Below are 19,765 nucleotides of genomic sequence, written 5' to 3' on the forward strand. Positions count from 1 at the left end.
TGATGGCAACTGGGAAAATTGTGTGAGGCCCCAAAGTGCTTACTTTGAAGGGGACTGAGGCATGACTGCCCTGTGTACAATGTTTCTTGTATCTTGTATCTTCTTCAATAAATGTCTCTATTTTTCATAGTGCATAGCTGGATACCTTTTGGACACACCTTATATACTGATATAGTGCTTCCCAACCAAAAACATGCTTTACTTTCACTTCTTAGCTAAAATCTATCAACTGATCTCTAGCTACTGTATCTTTTCATTCTTCTCATCTAGTAATACTCTCCTTTGCCCTAGATAAATAAACCACTCCTCTCTTTCATAACCCACTCCCTCCTTCCTATGCCCCATCCCCTGTCCTGGCCAACTAAAATTAAAATCTCTGCTCATGTGTCTCCTTCTCTTGAAATGTCTTTCATTCAATCAATGTCTAGTATAAATGTCATTTCTTCCATAAAGGCTTTCTGATGCTATCATTTTAAAGTAATTGTTGTTCCTTTGACCTGCTTAGAACATTTAACACTTTCTATCTTGTTGTGTATTATTGTTTTAATATATGTCTTACTCTCTCTGGCACAATGAAAAGCTTCATAAGAAAGGGATTCTTTATCTATTGTAAGACTCATGGGTGTCAAGCATAATTGTGAGATATATAAAATTTCCTTGCTGAATGAATGAATTTTGAAACAACCCTGTACATTGAAGTTATTAAGCTCACTTAACAAATGAAGAACTTAACTGCTCTGAAACAGAGCAGTTAAGTGATATCCTTAAAGCCAAAATAGTTAACAAACAGTAGAGTTGGTGCTAAAGCACAGGTAAGGCTTTTGATGACCAGTAAGTGTTCTTTCCCCACAGCTAGCTTGATCATCTAGGGCTAGATTTTTATTGTAATAGTTCCATACATTCTATACAAGGATTGCATTTATCTGAAGAAATAAAACTAGATTAAAATATGATTATAAATTATATCAATATTAAATCCTGAGCTTATGTAGACATTATTAGTTAATTTTTAGTAATTGAAAGAGAGCTCTAAGAACACGAATAAAAACATATTAATAAAGTTCATATACTCTCTAAAAGCCATTACAACTTGGGTTAAAATTTGATAATGTGCAATTGACAATCTTAATGTTTTTGAGGAATAATGTGTTCAGTAAAATTATTTCTTAAACACCTTCTATGTGTCTGACACTGTATTAGGAACTTGAAATACAAAAATGAAAAATACACAGTGTTTGCATTATTATGAGTACTAAAAGTCCAAAACAGAGTATAATGAAGATTTATACAATAACATCTAGTTTTAAGTCATGTATGTTTGCAGGCTTCACTGAGTAGAATTTAATCCTTTATTCATGAATCACAGTTATCATTATAAGGGTAAGAACAAAGGCTCTCAAGGTACACCAGGATAGTTTGCCCTTAAAGTAAAAGTCTTTAAATGCAAGAACCTTTGAGATGTGTCTTTTCTGTGTGTGTGTGTGTGTGTGTGTGTGTGTGTGTGAGAGAGAGAGAGAGAGAGAGAGAGAGAGAGAGAGAGAGAGAGAGAGAGGTGTCTTGGTCTTTTCTCTGCCATCCATTCGAACTTCCACCAATATTTTTTGAACTCCTACTATGTCCCAGGCAGTGTTCTACATGCTGGAAATACAATGGTGAACAGGAGAGAAATTGGCAGGCATCAAGGAACTTACATTCCACTGGGAAAACAGATATTGAGAAACATAAATATGAAATACTATGCCATGTAATTACAAGTGCTCTGAAGAAAACTAATGTAGGCTAAAGGGACAGAACAAGCTATTTTAGGGTAGGATCATCACAAAGGCCTTACTGAGGAGGTGGCATTTCAATTGAGATTATATGAATGAAGTGAGGGAGGAAGAGTAAACATATTGGGGAAGAGCCCTTTAGGTAATTGCAAGGGCTTGTAGATGGGAATGAACCTGGAGTGTTCAAGTAATAACAACACAAGAATGGTTAAACACAGAGCAGAACTGAGTGTGGGGGGGATGACAGGATGTAAAGCCAGAAAGGCCCATGGGGCGAGCTCCTGTAGGGTCCTATACGCTGTAGTAAGAAGTTTCAATAATATCGTAAGAGAAGCCATTACTGGATTTTGAAGTGGAAATTGATGTAACGTAACTTATTTTTAAAGAAAGACAGTGGTGGCTATAAGGAGCCACAAGAGGTTGCAGGGAGACAAGTTCAGAAGGCTGTTGGACTATGTTAAGGCTGGCACTGGTGGAAGTGGTCAGATTCAGAATATATTTTGAAGACAGAGCAACAGGATTTGCTGATGGACTAGAGAGGAGGTATAGGGGAAAAGAGTGGCTAAAGGTTTCTGGCCTGAGAAACTGATGAAAGGTGATGTCATATGAAAGAATAAGGGTACTTGAGGGTTACAAAAAAAACTGTCCATGTTAAGTTTGAGATGCCTACTAGTCATCCAAGTAGCCAATTAAATAGAAGAAAGAGTATGTATGTATACTTGGGAGTCATGATTATATAGATGGTATTTATAGTCATGGGTCTGAATAAGATTGCCTAGGTAGTAAATACATGTAGACAGAGAAAGAGATTTGAGGACTGAGCCCAGTACTGTTCCTCAACATTTAGATGTCGCAAAGAAAACAAAACAACAACAACAACAACAACAACAACAACAAACCCAGCTAGCACTGGAGACCGGGAAAGAATTTCCAGTGAAGTATAATAGAAAAACCAGTAGAGTGTGGTCTTCCAGCAAAACTAATTGAAGAAAAACTTTGAGGAGGAGTGATCGACAATGCTCCATGTTTCTGTTGGCAGGTTTAGAAAGATTGTGCCTCTCTTGCTGTTATATCATTTTGTGATATTGTAAGTGTACTTGCTTCTAGCAATTCCTACTACCTCTTTTAATTTTTAACTTCTATAGAATAGGAAATTATATAACCAAGCTTCTTAAAACTACATGCAAAGTAATTGTAAGTAGAATCTGGAAAAGATGTGAAAGAGTCTCCAAAATGTAAAGTAAATAAATTAGTACATGATTTGTAGTATCTTATTTAATCTCATCTGTGATCAAAGGAGCTAAGGTTCTTGAAAACTGAGCACTGAAGAAGTGTGAAGAAATTGTACATAAACACTGGAAAATGATGGAGAACTAGAAGACATCAACTAGCAGTTTTAAAGGATAATATACTCTAAGGGAAAAACAAACCAAGGGAAAGTGGTGGGGGGTAGGCAGAGACAAATGTATTTTGGGGGAAAAAAAAAGTTAAATAAATAAATAAATAAATAAATAAATAAATAAATAAATAAAGGGGGGGGGGAGAAAAACAAACCAAAACAAATGACTTCTCCCACCCTCACTTATTTATAAGAACAAAAACTCAGCCCTAACAGATTTCTCTTTCAATAGCTTTGGTAGTTTGGTAGTAAGTTTAACAGAAGGACAGAATATGACATAGGCATATTTGTAAAAATAATTTAATTCAAAATTTAACCTACTTACTTACCGGCAAGCACAAGGGTAACATTCAATACAATGAATATTCCACAAAATAGGCCAACTCTAAAAGTAGTCCATGCTGGTGCAGGCTATGGACAGAAAAACAGAATTTTGGGTACAGGGTAAAATGTTAAGTACATTTAGAATATGCTGTCATAAATCAGTAGCATAAGCCTCAAAGTTCTACCATGAAAACAAAAATATTTTATGGTATGTATTTATATAAATCCAAAGCATTATTCTATAATACTAGAATAGTGTTGCCAGTTATTTGAATTCTTTTACAGAAATCTGAGTCACTAAATAAACAAGATTATAATTTTAGGCTTCAAATTATATATACACTGATTTTCTTATAGGAGAGATTTGAGTATTATTTAGAGGTCTTGAACATCTTTTATTATACTTATCCCTAAATATTTCATGCTTTAATCATAAATTGCATTACTTTTTAAAATTTTTACTTCCAATTGTTCATGATGGTATATAGAAATATAACTGATTTTTACATGCTGATCTTGTATTCAGCAATTTTGCTAAGCTTGCTAGTTCTACTACCTAGTCTCTTAATTCATTGGATTTCCTAGGTCATCATGTCATTGGCAAAAAACCCCCCACCCATTTTACTTCTTTCTTTCTAATCTGAATGCCTCTTATTTCTTTTTATTATATGACTGCACTGGCTATAATCTCCAGTACAATGCTGAAGAGAAGTTAATATCTTTCTTTATTCTTAGGGAGAAAGCATTCAGTGTTTCATCATTAAGTACAATATGATATTAGTTATAGATTTCTTGTAAATGCCTTTTATTAGGATGAGATTAAAAAAAGCTCTTTCTGTTATTGATTTCCATTCAACTGTGGTCAGAGAACATACTTTCTATGATTTAAATCCTTTTTAGTTTATTGAGACTTGTTTTATGACACAGAAGATCACTTAAATGTTTTCTGGTATAACAAATATTATTTAAAAATGCTTCTTTTAGGTTTAACTATTGTATTCTGTATAAGCTATATGATAGCCCAGCACATCTGATACCCCCATCATTAAATACACATCTCATCTTAATCACTTGGTGAGACCATCAAGTTAGCGTATCAATAAAAATAAAAAAGTATAGGATAAGAAGAGGCAGTATTGGATTGGGAAGACATTATAATTCATTATGAAGTAAGATCTGGCATCTAATTTTTTAATACAAAATAACAACAGTATTAACTACTTAAAAACTTTCAAACATTTTTTAAAGTAATAAAATCAGTATATTTTATCAGCTAAACTGATTACTGATCATTAAATTGGGAAATCCAACCAAATAACTAGAAACAAATACTAACCTGAGCAGCTCCCAAAGGGGGAACACGTAAACGTTTCATAGCTTTTTGTCTGTCACCATCTTCAAGTTCATTGGTCACTACGGCCTAGAAAGACATTACTAAATTTTGACACAGGTTATAGTAAACTCGAGTAATGCATAAACAATTCTGAACCATATATATATATATAGTACTTTGATAACCTCTTGGTGAATGAGTACTGATTAAGTAAAAGAATAAAATCATGAGTAAGAATACAGGGTCTGGAACAAATAATGCCCCCTTTTTTATATTTTATTACAAAATCATAAGCATCAAAGTACTATATATATATATACATATATATATATATATATAGTACTTTGATAACCTCTTGGTGAATGAGTACTGATTAAGTAAAAGAATAAAATCATGAGTAAGAATACAGGGTCTGGAACAAATAATGCCCCCTTTTATTATAAAAAGTTTTATTACAAAATCATAAGCATGTAATCCTGTAACATAACAATATCATACTCAGGCATACCATATGACATTTTAGGTAAAAGGTTTAAATTAAAACTATAAATTATTACATCCATATTATTAACCCTACCAACCACACTGAAGCAGGCCTTACTTCGGCCAGACCATGTATATGTATATATTCAAAGTTAGAGTCCATTATAAAGGAGAACAGAAATGGGGAATTATTTCATTAAAAATAAGATATGCAAGGAATTGAAAGTATGTGGCATATGAGTCAGATTACTATACCTCAGTTTCAGAGATGAGCTGGTTGATTTTCTTGCATGTATAAAATGGGGCCACTTCTACATGAGCTACTCGCCAATCTGCTCCACGAGATGTTTCCAAGATCTTGTCATGTTTTTTAAGGATTTTTCGAAACCCTGTAAAATTCAGATTCTACAGGAAAAAAAAAATGAGAAATACTACTATAATTTCCACCACCATAAAAGAAGATGAAAAATAACCAGCACTATGTGCACACAGAGCTTACTTGAAGATTGAGTACCAAAGGAAACGACAATGCTTTATAAAAGCACTTACTGAAAGGATAAGACTCTTCTTATTTTATTTATTCATTTCAAGGTAGTATTCTACCAGTAATAGAAAGAAACCCTAAATATAAACCCTATTATTTCTATTTCAAGTAAATTAATAGAAGTCCTAAACTCAAAACATTTGTTTCCATTTTCCTATGAACAATTACTCTCAAATTAGCTAATTTATGTTTATTCTTTGATCAGAAGAATATTTTCAAAAAATATTTCAGACTGATCACATACTGAATACATTTATAAGTTCTCTGCTTTTTGAAGGACTGGTATAGGTATGCATTTGCTCCCACTGTTATACAAGCATCTAAAAACCAGCATGAAAAAAAGATCATCTATTTCTTTTAACTTTCATTTTGCCTCCATCCATTCTCAGTTTGGGGGTGGGATTGCAAAGAAGAGTCGTAGAAAAGAAGTGATCATACTTACATAGTTTTCCTGATAATGGAGAGAAGCTAATATTTTCCCTTCATTTCTATAATATCAAAATCCTACTTTTTTACATTCTCAAATTCTGTTGTTTGATCAACATGCAAAAAAGCAGGAAACCATTGACTTACAAGGCTCTTTAAACCAGAGGTCTCCCAAATTTGTTGAGCACATATCCCCATTAGTAAAAAAATGAGAGCTCACTCCAAAATAGGCTTTGCTTTCTTGCTTATAATTTTTGCTCATACTTTAATGGATCACCTTAAATTCTCCTTTGGGTGCATACCCCATGACTTATAGACTGTTTTCCATTAACTTCCCTTTCTCCTCATTCTCAAAATGAATGTATTCTTATGGAATAAACAGCTTCAAAGAATAGAGGACAGATCAAAACTTTTATAACAATTATTTTTGTTTTCCCAAGCAACTTTTTATAATGACCCAAAAGAAAAGCTTCTGGAAAAGTTAAAAAAATTAACAAAGGTATTTCCCTGTAATACACAAGCATAATTAATAAAATATAAAATGTTAATGTTTTATAAGAAAGAGATCTATTTTTTCTTTTCAAAAATAAATTATAAAGCTTATGGATAAATTTCAAAAGAAAGGAATTTCTTTTCATATATATTTTATGTAATTATTTTTTTAGTCTTCAAACATTACTTTCCAACTGGGTGGTTCTTTCCATTATAAAGTATTAACCCACCAAAGAAGAAAGCAGAATTATAAAAGACAGAAATAAGTACATGGATTAACAACTTAGATCACTGCAGATATGAGACTATATTGACTTCTTATTTTAAAAGTCCAGTATTTACCCCGATAATACTTTTGTTATATAATCTTTAGTTTTTATACACTATATAACCCTGTGATGATTCTAACCACTGATTAGCAGTAATAATCACAAGAACAAAATGGAAAAAGAATAGTGCATAATGTCTCTCTAAAGATTAGAAGCATGTTTTTGCTTAATTTAAATGGTTATTATTGAACAAATCATATTTTTCAATAAATTCTTTATAGATTTAACTATATGAACACATCTATAAAGAATTACTAATGAATAAATGTCCTGCAATTCCAAACTATTGCAGACATGGTAGTTCAATTTTTCAGATTGGATTTTTAAAATGCTAAGTGATATAATAGCTTAGATGTTCAGTCTGTATAAACATTTGCTGTGATTTAATTGGTTTTATTGCAAGATTAGAACAGCTAGTTATGTTGCAGCCTGTGATTAACAAAACTGAAAGGATTCTTAGTGGCAAGTTAAATAGTATCTTTTATACTATTAGTGTTAGCTGCAGGAAAGTTAAGTGTCTAACTGCATTTATGGAAATCTCACTATAGGTTTGTAGGATATAGAAGCTCTTACATAGCCAGCAATGGTTGGATAGACATATTAGTTCTGATTTCTACTCATCATGGCCAGAGATGCCTCTAAACATAGCAAGCAAACTACTGGTCCTTGTGTCAAGGGCTGCTCCTGAGTATTGTACAAAAAGGTTTTACAAAGCTGATTCTCAAAAACAGAAGTCTTATTACACTATTTGACCATTTTTGATAACATGGTTTTAGCCAGTAAGAACATCAGAAATCCCAGTAAGAACCTAAAGAATAATGGCATTGTAAGGATTTCCCTTTCTGGATTGGCCCATTAGTACAGCTCAAGGTAATTCCACTTATTATAGTATCTCAATTATGGAAAGGTTCCAGTCTCCAGGGTAAGAATCTAAATACCTGATAGTTCTGCAGCAGGATAAGACTGAGGTAGAACTCGCTGAAGGCCAGTTTAAGGTCTTTAATGTTCCTGTGTTGAACACGTTCCTCATGAGACAGGTGGAAGACTGGCTTTCTGCGCTGTCGCAGCGTAGTGACACCAGTGCTTTCTTTCTGCGCATCCAGTGATGACTGAAGCTCATTCTGAAGGGTGGCAAACCTGCGCTGAGCCTCTGCGAGCTTTTCTGTAAGAAATAAAACAGAATTGTCAAGTCATCAAGATAAAAATGGTGGTGAAAGTACTCACTGACTTGTCTGAATTTTTACTAATTATTCTCATTTGTTTCCCTAAAATTTCTAGGGAAAAGTTACATGTAATACTTAGAACTGGACAGGAAAAAATGTTTTTATACCTTCCTTTCATTCTATCCCACACTTCCCTTTCTACAAAACCTCTGCTGTACCCTTTCTTTTTACAAATGAAGACACAGAATTTGAAAAGCCACTAAGAGTAATAACACAAACCAGTACAGCCACATTATAATCTAGAAAACAGTTTGTCAGTTCTTAAAAGGCTAAACAGTTACCTTAAGATCCACTGAGTCTACTCCTATGTATATACCCAAGAGAAGTGAAAACATATGTTCACAGAAAAATTTGTGCACATACACAAGCTAGTATTCGTAACAGTTAAAACATGGAAATAACCCATATGTCCATTAACTGATGAATGGATACGTAAAATATGGTATATATATACAATGGAATATTATTTAGCCATAAAAAGGAATGAAGTACTGATTTAGGCTACAACATGGATGAATCTTGAAGACATCATGGTAAATGAAACAAGCCAGGCACAAAATGCCACACAGTACATGATTCCATTTATAAGAAATGTCAGAACAGGTAAATCCATGGAGACAGAGAGTAGATTAGTGGTTGCCAGGGTCTGGGGGGTGAAGGGGAAACAAGACAAAGAAAAGAAGGGAAGAAAGAAGGAAGGAGAGAAAGAAAGTGAAGTTGGTTTCACATGGCTTGATTTTAATTGAAATTTATTAACCACTTTTTAACAAAATGAAGGAAGCAAAATATATTGTGGATAATATGTAAATAATTTTAATTTTCATCAAATGTGTTAATCAGAAAGCAAGCCAGGCTGACTGCTTTAATTCACTTCCCTCTACCCCCCATCTTTTAATAGCTCTTAAGTAGCTGACTGTGCTGTAATAAACTCAAGATTCAAGAGATTCATCATGTAGGAAAAAATTCTAACACAATGGGGATTTTACTCTAATTAATAAAATATATATTTAATCCACATTTTAACACACATAAAAGCAAAGAACAAAACTAACCACTAAATCCTAACTTAAATATGTGGGTATTAGATCCATATAATGACTTGTAAAGCGAACATTTAGTATTTCAGTGAGATTCTTATATTTCACTACACATGTTCAGTGGCAAAACAATATACAGTGTCTCAAATTCAATAAGAATAAAAAAGTATAGCAAGACACTGTGTAATGGGATTATAGGAATAACTATAATAGGAATAGTTCTGAGTAACTATTATCCAATTGCTCTTTCATTTATATGAAGCCCGAAAATATTTAGCAGCCAAGGAATAAATCTGTTTCTACTGCTATAATTTTCTGACTTAAAAATAATAACACTACTGCAATTTCCTTTCTTCCCTCCTTTCATCCCTCATTTTTGGTAAAGAATGGGAAAGCACCCAGCACTGCTATGAGTTCCTTGTGTAATAACTGAAGCCAAAAAATTTAGGACAGACCAAAAAACCCAAAACCCTGAAGTTGTTTATAAACAAAGGAAAAAGCTCTTAGCTATCTATTTAAAACATTCCAACCAATAAAAAAAAAGATTGCTGGTTTTAATTATGGAACATTAAAAGCAACAGATCTTTATTCTAAGGTTTTTTAAAATGTAGGCACATAAAGATACCGCTGAAAAGCTAAGTATTTTGAATGAAAAGAGAGAGCAAACTGGTCCAAGAGAAGAGAAAAAGGTAACATGAAGTGTTTAGTATTACTTGGAGGAGGACATAACGTCACAACAAAGTTTCTAACACTACAGCCTTCACGATTCTAGGTCAGGGATTAGCAACGTTATCACTATAAAGAATGCCTCCTTTTAAAAATTACCCTCTTGTCCCAGGGTCTTCAAATATTCAAAGGTTCTATCTATAAATCTAAATAAATGCCCATATCTTATTAACTAAAGATATGAAATAAAAAATAAAGAGCGATAAAATAACTTACATCTGGTTTTCTGAACTAGTGAAAATAGCTTCTGACTCTTCACATGTGGAAACCTAGAAGGCTGGGAATCAATTTGCTCATTTTACAAGCAAGTGTATATGCAGGCCTAGGAAGGTTAAATGGTAAACTTCCACAAAAATAATAAGGTCCAAAAATCCAACATGTAATTGGTAGGTAACAGAATTGGTGTCAAAGTAAATACCCACACATTAGTGATATTCATTCTATGTTTTGTTTGTTTTTTATAGCATTTTTTTCAGGTACTAAACGGTTTCAGTCAAGACTATATCATTTAAAAATGACCATTTTAGTTGAATATTAAATATTTTTGTGAGATACAAGTGGGTCGAGTAGGTGTATAAGCTGAACTCACCCTGGTATTATTTAGTTTCTCATGTGCCTCAGTGTCTGAGGACTGCCGTTTACAAGACAATCTGCCATAAAAAAACAGTTAAATATGGAGAAGACTGATACTGTCTAGGACAAACGACAAATTTTATTTCTGTCAATCATGTCTTCATATTACCCGTTACTTCCTGACCTGGCAAAAAGCCAGTCTGAAGACTATGAATTTGTACCTACTCTGTGGTGACATCAAGATGTATGTCCTAATAGCCCTGCCAATACACATACAAAAAGGGTGTCATTATATCACAGGTCCCAAGTTTTTAATAGTAGAAAGTCTAAAATTGTTTCTGAAAAGTAACCAAGTCTAAGATACCATTTTTCAAATTGAGGGTTATATATAATCCAATATGGTATCATGGAAGCAATTTAGTAGATCATAAATCAGGATTTTAAAAATCAAACAGAAATAATTAAATATGAAAAACAGAAAAAATTACAAGTAGTAAGGATAAGTACTGTTTTATGAAAAATTATTTATATTACATATACATACATAGATGCATACAAACATACACAAAACCTACATATATGTGTATAACTCAAAATATAAAAATTATGTATCTATTGTTAAGAGTAGATACTTCTTTTTATGAACTAAGAAGCATTATCTATTCTTTGTGATCTAAATTTCAGAGTTGGACTCAGAAACCCCTTCCCAAAAAATTATAATAAAAGAAAATGCTAATAAACTTGATCTCATTTGTTTTTCATTTACAGCCTTAGATCACATCCAATGGCTCTTTCCAATGCGAATGCCTTCCTCTTTTAGTCCCTCTTCCTCAGTCCACAGTACATGGCTGTCTACACTGCTGGTTCCTATTTATCCTCCTACTCCCTAATTATGGAAATTACCTTTGTCCTTGAAAATTGCCATTCCTTCTGTACATTTTCCCCCCACTAAAAATTTATCCATTTGCATGGTTTCAAATATTTCTATGTTGTCTCTGTCTTCTAGGTGCTTGTAATGTAGTAAAGAGGACATGTGTATATGCCATGTCCTTTAATGGCCTTGTGCCTTTGCAAAGACTGTTCCCTCTGCCTACAAAGAAGTCCAGCCATCAATGAAAGATGAGGAGGAGGACGACACAGAGTTAAGATATTTGCTTCCCTTTTTGTTGATTTATTTTTAGTTTGAAGGGAGTGACTTGCTAAGGAGACTAAACCAGTAAAAAGGGAAGTTAACAATGCATTTACTCCATAATTCTTAGAGGAGACAATTTCAGGAGTAAGGGCTCAAGTAACTGAAATTCAACCAGTAGTTGTAGAGATCTGCCACGGGCTCATGAGGGACATCTTTGCCACAAAGACTGGAGTAAAATTAATAAGGGTAAGAATGTCCATAAGTATTTGTGGAGAGGAACGCATAGATCTGCCTAAGCATTATACACCAACAGGAGTTGAAGGCCTTTAATTTATTTGTAAAGTAGGAGGTTAATGAGCACGATGAGGAAGACAGTAGGGTCAAAGAACTCAAGAGAATGGTGTAGGGTTTACAAGGGCACTTTGGAGCACGGAAAAGGGCATTGATCAGGACCAACAGGCAGCTTTGAGGACACAGTTAAGAAGCAACAACGAATTTACAGTGGTTCAAATTTTCCTGCTCTATGATTTTTTTCCCAGCTGTCCTAAGCAGCTCAGTGTATGAAGAAAGTAAATGGCTGGATCAGTCCACAGCTGGAGTTTCTTGCTAGGGATTAAAAGTACAAGGGACAAAAGTGGTTAAAAGTGGTAAAGAGTTCTGGGAGGTATCTGATCAACTGGAATACAACAAGGGAGTCAAGGAACCTGAGCTCTGTGAGACTAAAAAAACAAATGTTAAAAAAGTAGGAAGGTGAACATATAATACAAAGTTAAAAGAGTAAGACATAAATATATAAAAGTTCTAATATTTTCTTCTCAACTTCAATAGCATCTTGTAGATGCCATTCTGCAAACTGTGCTCTAGAGAGATAGATACGAGAGTTTCACAAGGTAGTGGAAGGGCATAAAACTGCCATAATTAAAAAGCTGAAACTGTGTAATTCAGCTCTGAGAGAAATAAGTTTCTGACTCTTAAAGTTTTGGACTGGGCTACAGTGAAGCTCTATCAAGGTACCGCTTGACAATGAGGTCCCAAATCCTTGCAATTGCAAGAATACACAGGCAACTCCCATATACGTCTTAAACACTGTTCAGCTAAAGAAAATACCCCTTAGGTACCGCAGAACAAGGACAAGAAGCCCCAGTTTTAAAACGATGACCAGATGTTTAAACAATGACAAAGGTTAGAGTTTCTCCTCCTTTAGCAGCAGAAATTGTCTCTGGTATGCTGTACCAAAAAAACCACTCACCTGAATAAAATGTGTTGATTTTGGCAAGTTCTTTTTCACAGGTTTGAAAAAATTTTTCTTCAAACTTGGCAAAATACCTCTTTACTGTGTCCTCATCTGTAACTGAAAGCAAGAAAAATAATATTTAAATTTAATGTCTGAAAGCCATTTAGGAAAACAAAATTTAAAGTTACTCTTCTTAGTCTTCAAAATGACAAGAATATATGGATTTCTTTGAAAAAAGTGAACTGTGAACCATATTAAGAAAAGACTAATCAAAGGCTTCTTCATAGAACACAATGATTTTTTTAGTTGAACAAGACTCTAAACCTCTGCTATAATAAATTTATAGTGGCAGAGAAAGTAAGTGTCCTAAGACTTTAGAAGAACACACTACCGTGGACAGAGGTGATTAAGGGGAGATTCAAGGTGTTGGCAGTTGAAATGAGTAGGATTCTGCTGCAGAACAGATAAAATATTTCAGGAAAAAAGAAGATGCAAGAGAAAATGAAGGCATGAATATGTTTCTGGAAATGAGTTGACTGTTCTAACAATATTAAATTGCTATCTACTCATTTGTATTTCAACTGCACAAGGTACAGAAAAAAAAGATGAAGACTGTTATAAATTAGGTATCACAAACCTTCAGATGCCAGGTAGAAACATAAATGAATTGAGTAAGTGGGTGATCATGTAAACGTGGTGATAAATGGCAACAGCCACCTTTAGGGTAAGGAGTGGCAGAGATTCTGGTAAATTGAAGAGCACATGTCCATCTAGTAATTGCTGCCATGTACTAACATGGGGCCCAGGTTATCAGATCTTCCAAATTTTCAGGAGAAGCCATATATATAGATATTTTTAAAAGACTGTATGTACCAATCAGTGTAAGTCTCTGCAGCCTAGATTCATTGTGTGAGTTCTGAGACAGCACATTAATTTACTGACTCCCATAAGTACAAATATATGCAGCTTCAGGAAGCCCCAAACGTAAAAGGATATGTTTCTTGCCCAAGTGAGGTCTGACTAGAGTCCAGGTACTAATCACAATGCAGAACCATTCTATTTCTAGGTGTCTGGGGCATTCTATGCTTGAAATGTCTAGAAAAAGTATATGTGCTTTTATGTCCCCCAAATCCCCCAAATCTTAAGGCAATCTCAGAAACCCTTAAATAATTCACCTATCCAGGAATGAGAAATAATATTTCCTTGAGTAATACACAGTGCGCGTGCGCACACACGCTAATTCATAGTACCAGAGAGATTTAAAAACAAAACAAAACACAAAAGCTTAAAATGAAGATCTAAAAAGCAAGTGGACTCTATTCTCTTAATTCAGATGATAAAAATGTAAACAAATTAGTACTATGTAAAATGTTAATTTTTATTTATAGACATCTATTTCTCTATTTCTTATGTTAGAACTGAACAGATAATACAGGATTCTATTGATTTTGCAGTAAAGATAGGATGCCACTTTAAGTTACTCAAGTACATTCAGCAATTTAGGTACAATAAAGGCTATAGCTGCCCAACCAAGGCTGCTGGGATTTTCCCTGCCCCCCAAAGCACAAAGCAGGTCAAGCCTTTTCAAAAAGCTGACCTTGAGTTAAAGGTGCTCCATGATAATGATGCTGTTACTGTAACAGCATCCAGCTATAGCTGATTTAAAACAATACCTTCTACTTAATTACCTACTATTTTTTTCTTTTTTTCTTCTATTCTCTATTACGTTGTTAGGAAAGAAAACCCTAAATGGGCTTGGTCATATTTACTTTGTTTCCCTGTTAACAGACAACTTTCATTAACCTAATCTATTTGTTCACTGACAGAAACATGAAAGTTGTTCAGCAAAGTAAATTAAGTATAGCTTCTTTAACAATATTAATATTTATACAGATTACACATTCAGCAACTTCAACTATTTAAAACATTACTAAGAACCTAGAAATGAAAACATCTAAGCCTCTAAGAAACTAAAACATATGAAATAAGTGTTATGTACTAAAATATGAACATTCTACCCATAAATCAATCTCATGTGAAGTCTTCATTTTCTCAAAATAAAGACTGTTTTGCCTAAAATACCACAGTCTAATATCTAGTTTTCTAGTTCACATATAACTTAATAGCCACACATCAGAAGAAAGCTGAGTAAGGTTTCTATAACTCTGAGAAGTAATAGCAAACAGAGGAAAAAAGGGGAAAAAAACTACAGATTAAAAACAGCAAGAATAGCTATACAAAATAAATTAAATCAATGAAAATGTTCTTGTCTTCTCAGATTTCAAAAGACATAGTAACTAACTGTAATTAGAAGTACACTATTGGTAAAGAAATTATAAATACACATTTAAAAGAACAGAAGAGAGTGTCCAGAAATAAATCTGTATATATACAGAGATTTAGATTAAGATAAAGATTGCCTCAAATCAGGAAGAAAAGAATGTACTAAATAACAAATAGTTGGGTCCATTGACCATACATTTAATAAACTCCAAATCGAGGTAAAGAAACAATATTATAAAATACCAGAAAAAAATTAAATAACTCAACATGGGGAAAGTCTTCCTAAACACCACACAAAACAGAGATCATAAAGGGAATGACTGGCATTCTCACAAAATGCAATATCCCCATTCCACAAGATACCATAAGCTAAGTAAAAAGGGAAGAACAGACAGGAAAAACATTTTCTGCAACATTTAAAATAAAGGATTCACATGCAAAATAGATTTTTAAAAATTCTTACAAATCAGTAAGAAAAATATATTTCTTAAGACAAATGGGTAAATTGGAGCAATTAATTCAGAGATACAAATGGCCAATGAGCAAATGAAAGGATGCTCAACATCCCAGATATCAGATAAATTCAACTTTAATGAAATACAATTTTTCAACCATCATATTGAAAGCAATTTTAAAATACTGATATTATTTTGGCACTGGTTAAGGTAAATGAACTCTCACTCTTGTTGGTGGAAATGTAAATTTGTGAAGCCTTTGAGAAGACAATCATTAGCAATCAAAATGTTCAGTGTGTTCAGTCTCACGTGGGATTGTTCTAAAGGAGCCTCTGCACAAATGGATGTACATGTAAGGATGTTCACACACCATTATTTTTAACAGTGGTAAAGAAAACAAAGTGATGTCCAACAAGAGGAAAATAGTTAAATAAATTACAGTAATACTGTATAACACTATGTAACCACTTAAAAAAATACTACACATACATCCTAGTATGTATGAAAATCCCAAAAGACACTGTTGAGGAAAAAATTTTAAATAACGGAATATATACAGCATGATCTAATTTATTAAAAAATGCATATATGAATACTCTTATGTTCATTAACAGAAATAAGATTGCAATGATGCATTCCAAACTGTCAATTGCGGTCATCTCCTTTGATAGAGTGGGTATGAAAAAGATTCTTGTATTTTGCTCTACATGTTATTGTATTGTTTGAATCCATTACAATGAAATTTGCTCATGAAGGATAAATTATATTGTATAAATAAAGGGTATTATTTACTGAAACAAAAAGAGAAACATGGCATACCAAAATCTTTAAGTTATATATAATAAAACCTAACTAGCATAGCCAGTTGAAAAAAGTATCCATATCGGAATTTAGAGGTATATGGAATAATTAGGTATTTTACCTCAGTTATGAGAAGTTGGTAGAATGCTGATTAACACAACATCAATTTCTATTACAAGAGACCTCCTATATCCTACCTACTGAATAATATTAGAAGTCATTCTAAACTGAATGAACAGAGAATTTCAGTGTTCAGAGAAACAAACCAACCCAATTCCCTAGTTTTATAGGTGAGAAAGTACAGGTGTAGAGAACCTAAATAACATGAGGTTTTTTCCCCATCCAGTAAGAATGTAAGTTTTACAGAGACTCACTGTATTTTTAATATAAAATAAATAATATCAAAGTGACTACTATGTGTTACATGTGTATGGACTGAATTGTGTACCCCCCCCCCACATTTATATGTTCAATCTCTAATCCCCAGTGTAACTTTATTTAGAGTTAGGTCCTTCGAGGAGATAAAGACTCTCTATTAAAATTTCCCCGAACATCACTCTGTGGAACTAGTTTGAGAGGCAAACTTCAATATCATCGCCACCTCTTTCCATTTTTATTGTTTCACATATGGTTTCCATGACTTCTTAGCTTCTCAAAAACTATTCATAAGAGAGAGCTGATAGAAGTTAACATGTGACTAGGTGTCATCAAATACAGAAAGAGTATTTAGCATTATTTATGGTTTTACCAAAAATAAAAAATGGTTCTTTTTGAAAAGTGTGATTTACAAATTAGGAATAAATAATTTGAAATCCTATTTTTTTTCCCCAGGACTATCTTTCATATTTTCAAGTTATGACAAAAGATTTGAACAGTTGTAAATATTGTAATTTCTGGTGCATTGTAATTATCTGCACCTTAAACTAAAGTGACATTGCCCTGAAAGGCTGGCTCGGTTGGTTGGAGTGCTGTCCCAGTACGCCAAGTAACAAAGGTCACTGGTTCAACTCCTGGTCAGGGAGTGTATGGAAGGCAACCAATTGATGTTTCTCTCTCACATCAATGTTTCTGTCTCTTTCTCTCTTCCCCTCTCTCTCTAAAATCAATAAACATAAAATCAAGTGACATTGTTTTAAGTATAGCTAACAGGAATTTAAATGTCATAGTAATTTGATAACCACCATCATTCACTCTCAAGTACAAAAAGTAAATTTTATTATTTCATTTTCTACTTCAACTTGTATTTCCATTCCACTAACATTACAGAATTTACTCTAACATATTTTTAGGTTTGAAAGATTTTAATTGATGATCCTATTACCCTTTCTAGCCATTAAATGTATATAAATTAAAATTTAAATACACAAACTTTCCTAAATATAAAGCTCTAAATATTAAAGTTTCTTTTACATTGAACTATCATTACAATTATCAGAACACACTACATCAGCACAACATAAATATGTAACAAACTTTGATAAGTATTACACATAACAAGTAAAATTTTATTGGGAATTTGAAAATAAATGTATTTAAATGGATAGTTTTTCTCCCAATTACTTCATACATCCACTAATATTACATTATTACTAAAATAAATATTATATTATTGCTCAAATGATAAATATTACATAATTTGCTAGAATATCATGAATATTGTAGACTGAGACCATTAACAAGCACTGCTATTCCCATTTTTCATCTTACAGATGTAAGTGCTAAGAAAACTTGTTCGCATAAATGAAAAAGCAGATCAGAATGAAAGTTTGTTGTAGCAATGTCACTTCTCCAAGTGTTTTCCAAAAATTGTGTAGGGATCTATTGTTAAAACTTAGTTTTAATAATATGTAAATTAACAATTAGGTCTTCCTTCAATTTCATTGAAAACAAACGAAAATACAATAATTTGACTGCAAAGGATGTTACCCTGTTAATCACTTACTTTCTCAACAGATGCTCCTTGGCTTATGATGGGGTTAGGTCCCAATAAACCTTTATAAGTTGAAAATATCTAAGTTGAAAATACTCTTAATACATTTAATACACCTAACCTATCAAACATCATAGCTTAGCCTAGCCTGCCTTAAACATGCTCAGAACACATCCAGCAGCTTACAGTTAGGCAAAGTCCTCTCTCTCACTGCCACTGCCGGCATCACAAGAGAGCACCGTACCACGTATTGCTTGCTTGGGGAAAGATCAAAATTCAAAGTATGGCTTCCACTAAGTGAGTATCACTTTGCACTATCGTAAAGTCGATCCATAAGTTGGGGACTGTCTATATTCCTTTGATGGAGGGCCCAAGATGTATGCTTCAGAACAAAATTCAGACTTAGTAAGAGACAAGATTTTATTTTATAAAATCAGGGAAAGGCCATTTGAAAGGGGATTCCTTGACTGCTGGCAATTACTCAGGCAAATCAACTTCAGGAATTAGTATATATGAAAAATCTGGAACTGAATTCCCTGAAAGAACCATTAAAAGGGACTTTTTTTCAGCACTGTTCTTCATTTAGCCAACATGACAAAATACTAATTTGTATACAGACAACTATATTTTCAAATTAAATGACCTTTATTGAAGGTCTTCTATATGCTAATTCTACTAGCTTAATTTAATTATGTCATATAACTGGAAAGTACCATCCATTATTTAAAGCCACTTTGTCTTGTTAAACCTACCTTTAGCTAAATTATTACTAGTCATAGTTCTTTCTCACTTCTGCAGAGCAACACATTATATATATTATTAAGACTAGAGTTACCATCAACTAAACAAATACAAAATGTTTGATGATTACCCAAAATGAACTGAATTTTTAGCCCGCCCTCCCTACCTCCCTTCCTTCAAGATGAGTATAAGAATGAACCATAAGTATTATAAGGACTCTGGTTATTAATCTTAGGAATAAAGCTTTCGAACAACTACAGCTAATGTAACCATTTCTCTCTCAAGTGTCAGGCATGTAACTAAAGACAGAATGAATTTATAATAAACATAACATCAATATTCTAGTCAGATATAAACCAAAGTATGTTCCACTTTATATTAATTCTTAAAGATCCAGAAACTACCTCTTTGTTGAGAATTTTCCACAATATTCCCAAATTTTATTCTAGTTTCATTGCAACACATCAACTAAAAAAAAAATTTCTTAGCTTAAATTCCCTCAAAGCCAGGGTTTTGTATGCCTCCCTACTC

At 33.2% G+C, this 19,765-nt stretch overlaps 1 protein-coding gene across 1 annotated transcript in view; it reads right to left on the reverse strand.

Annotated features, from left to right (window-relative positions):
• Positions 1-19,765, reverse strand: part of XPR1 (xenotropic and polytropic retrovirus receptor 1) — a 125,535-nt gene that overhangs the window by 37,106 nt on the left and 68,664 nt on the right. The window contains exons 3-7 of the mRNA XM_054587694.1: positions 13,040-13,141; positions 8,038-8,261; positions 5,564-5,713; positions 4,829-4,912; positions 3,498-3,579 (exon numbers count right to left, since the gene is read on the reverse strand). Of these exons, the coding sequence (XP_054443669.1) occupies positions 3,498-3,579; positions 4,829-4,912; positions 5,564-5,713; positions 8,038-8,261; positions 13,040-13,141 (642 nt within the window). The remainder of the gene's footprint in view (positions 1-3,497; positions 3,580-4,828; positions 4,913-5,563; positions 5,714-8,037; positions 8,262-13,039; positions 13,142-19,765) is intronic.

This window comes from Pteronotus mesoamericanus, unplaced genomic scaffold, assembly GCF_021234165.1.
Source record: "Pteronotus mesoamericanus isolate MK-2021 breed Mesoamerican mustached bat unplaced genomic scaffold, CSHL_Meso_final scaffold_1186, whole genome shotgun sequence".
Taxonomy (NCBI): Eukaryota; Metazoa; Chordata; class Mammalia; order Chiroptera; family Mormoopidae; genus Pteronotus; species Pteronotus mesoamericanus.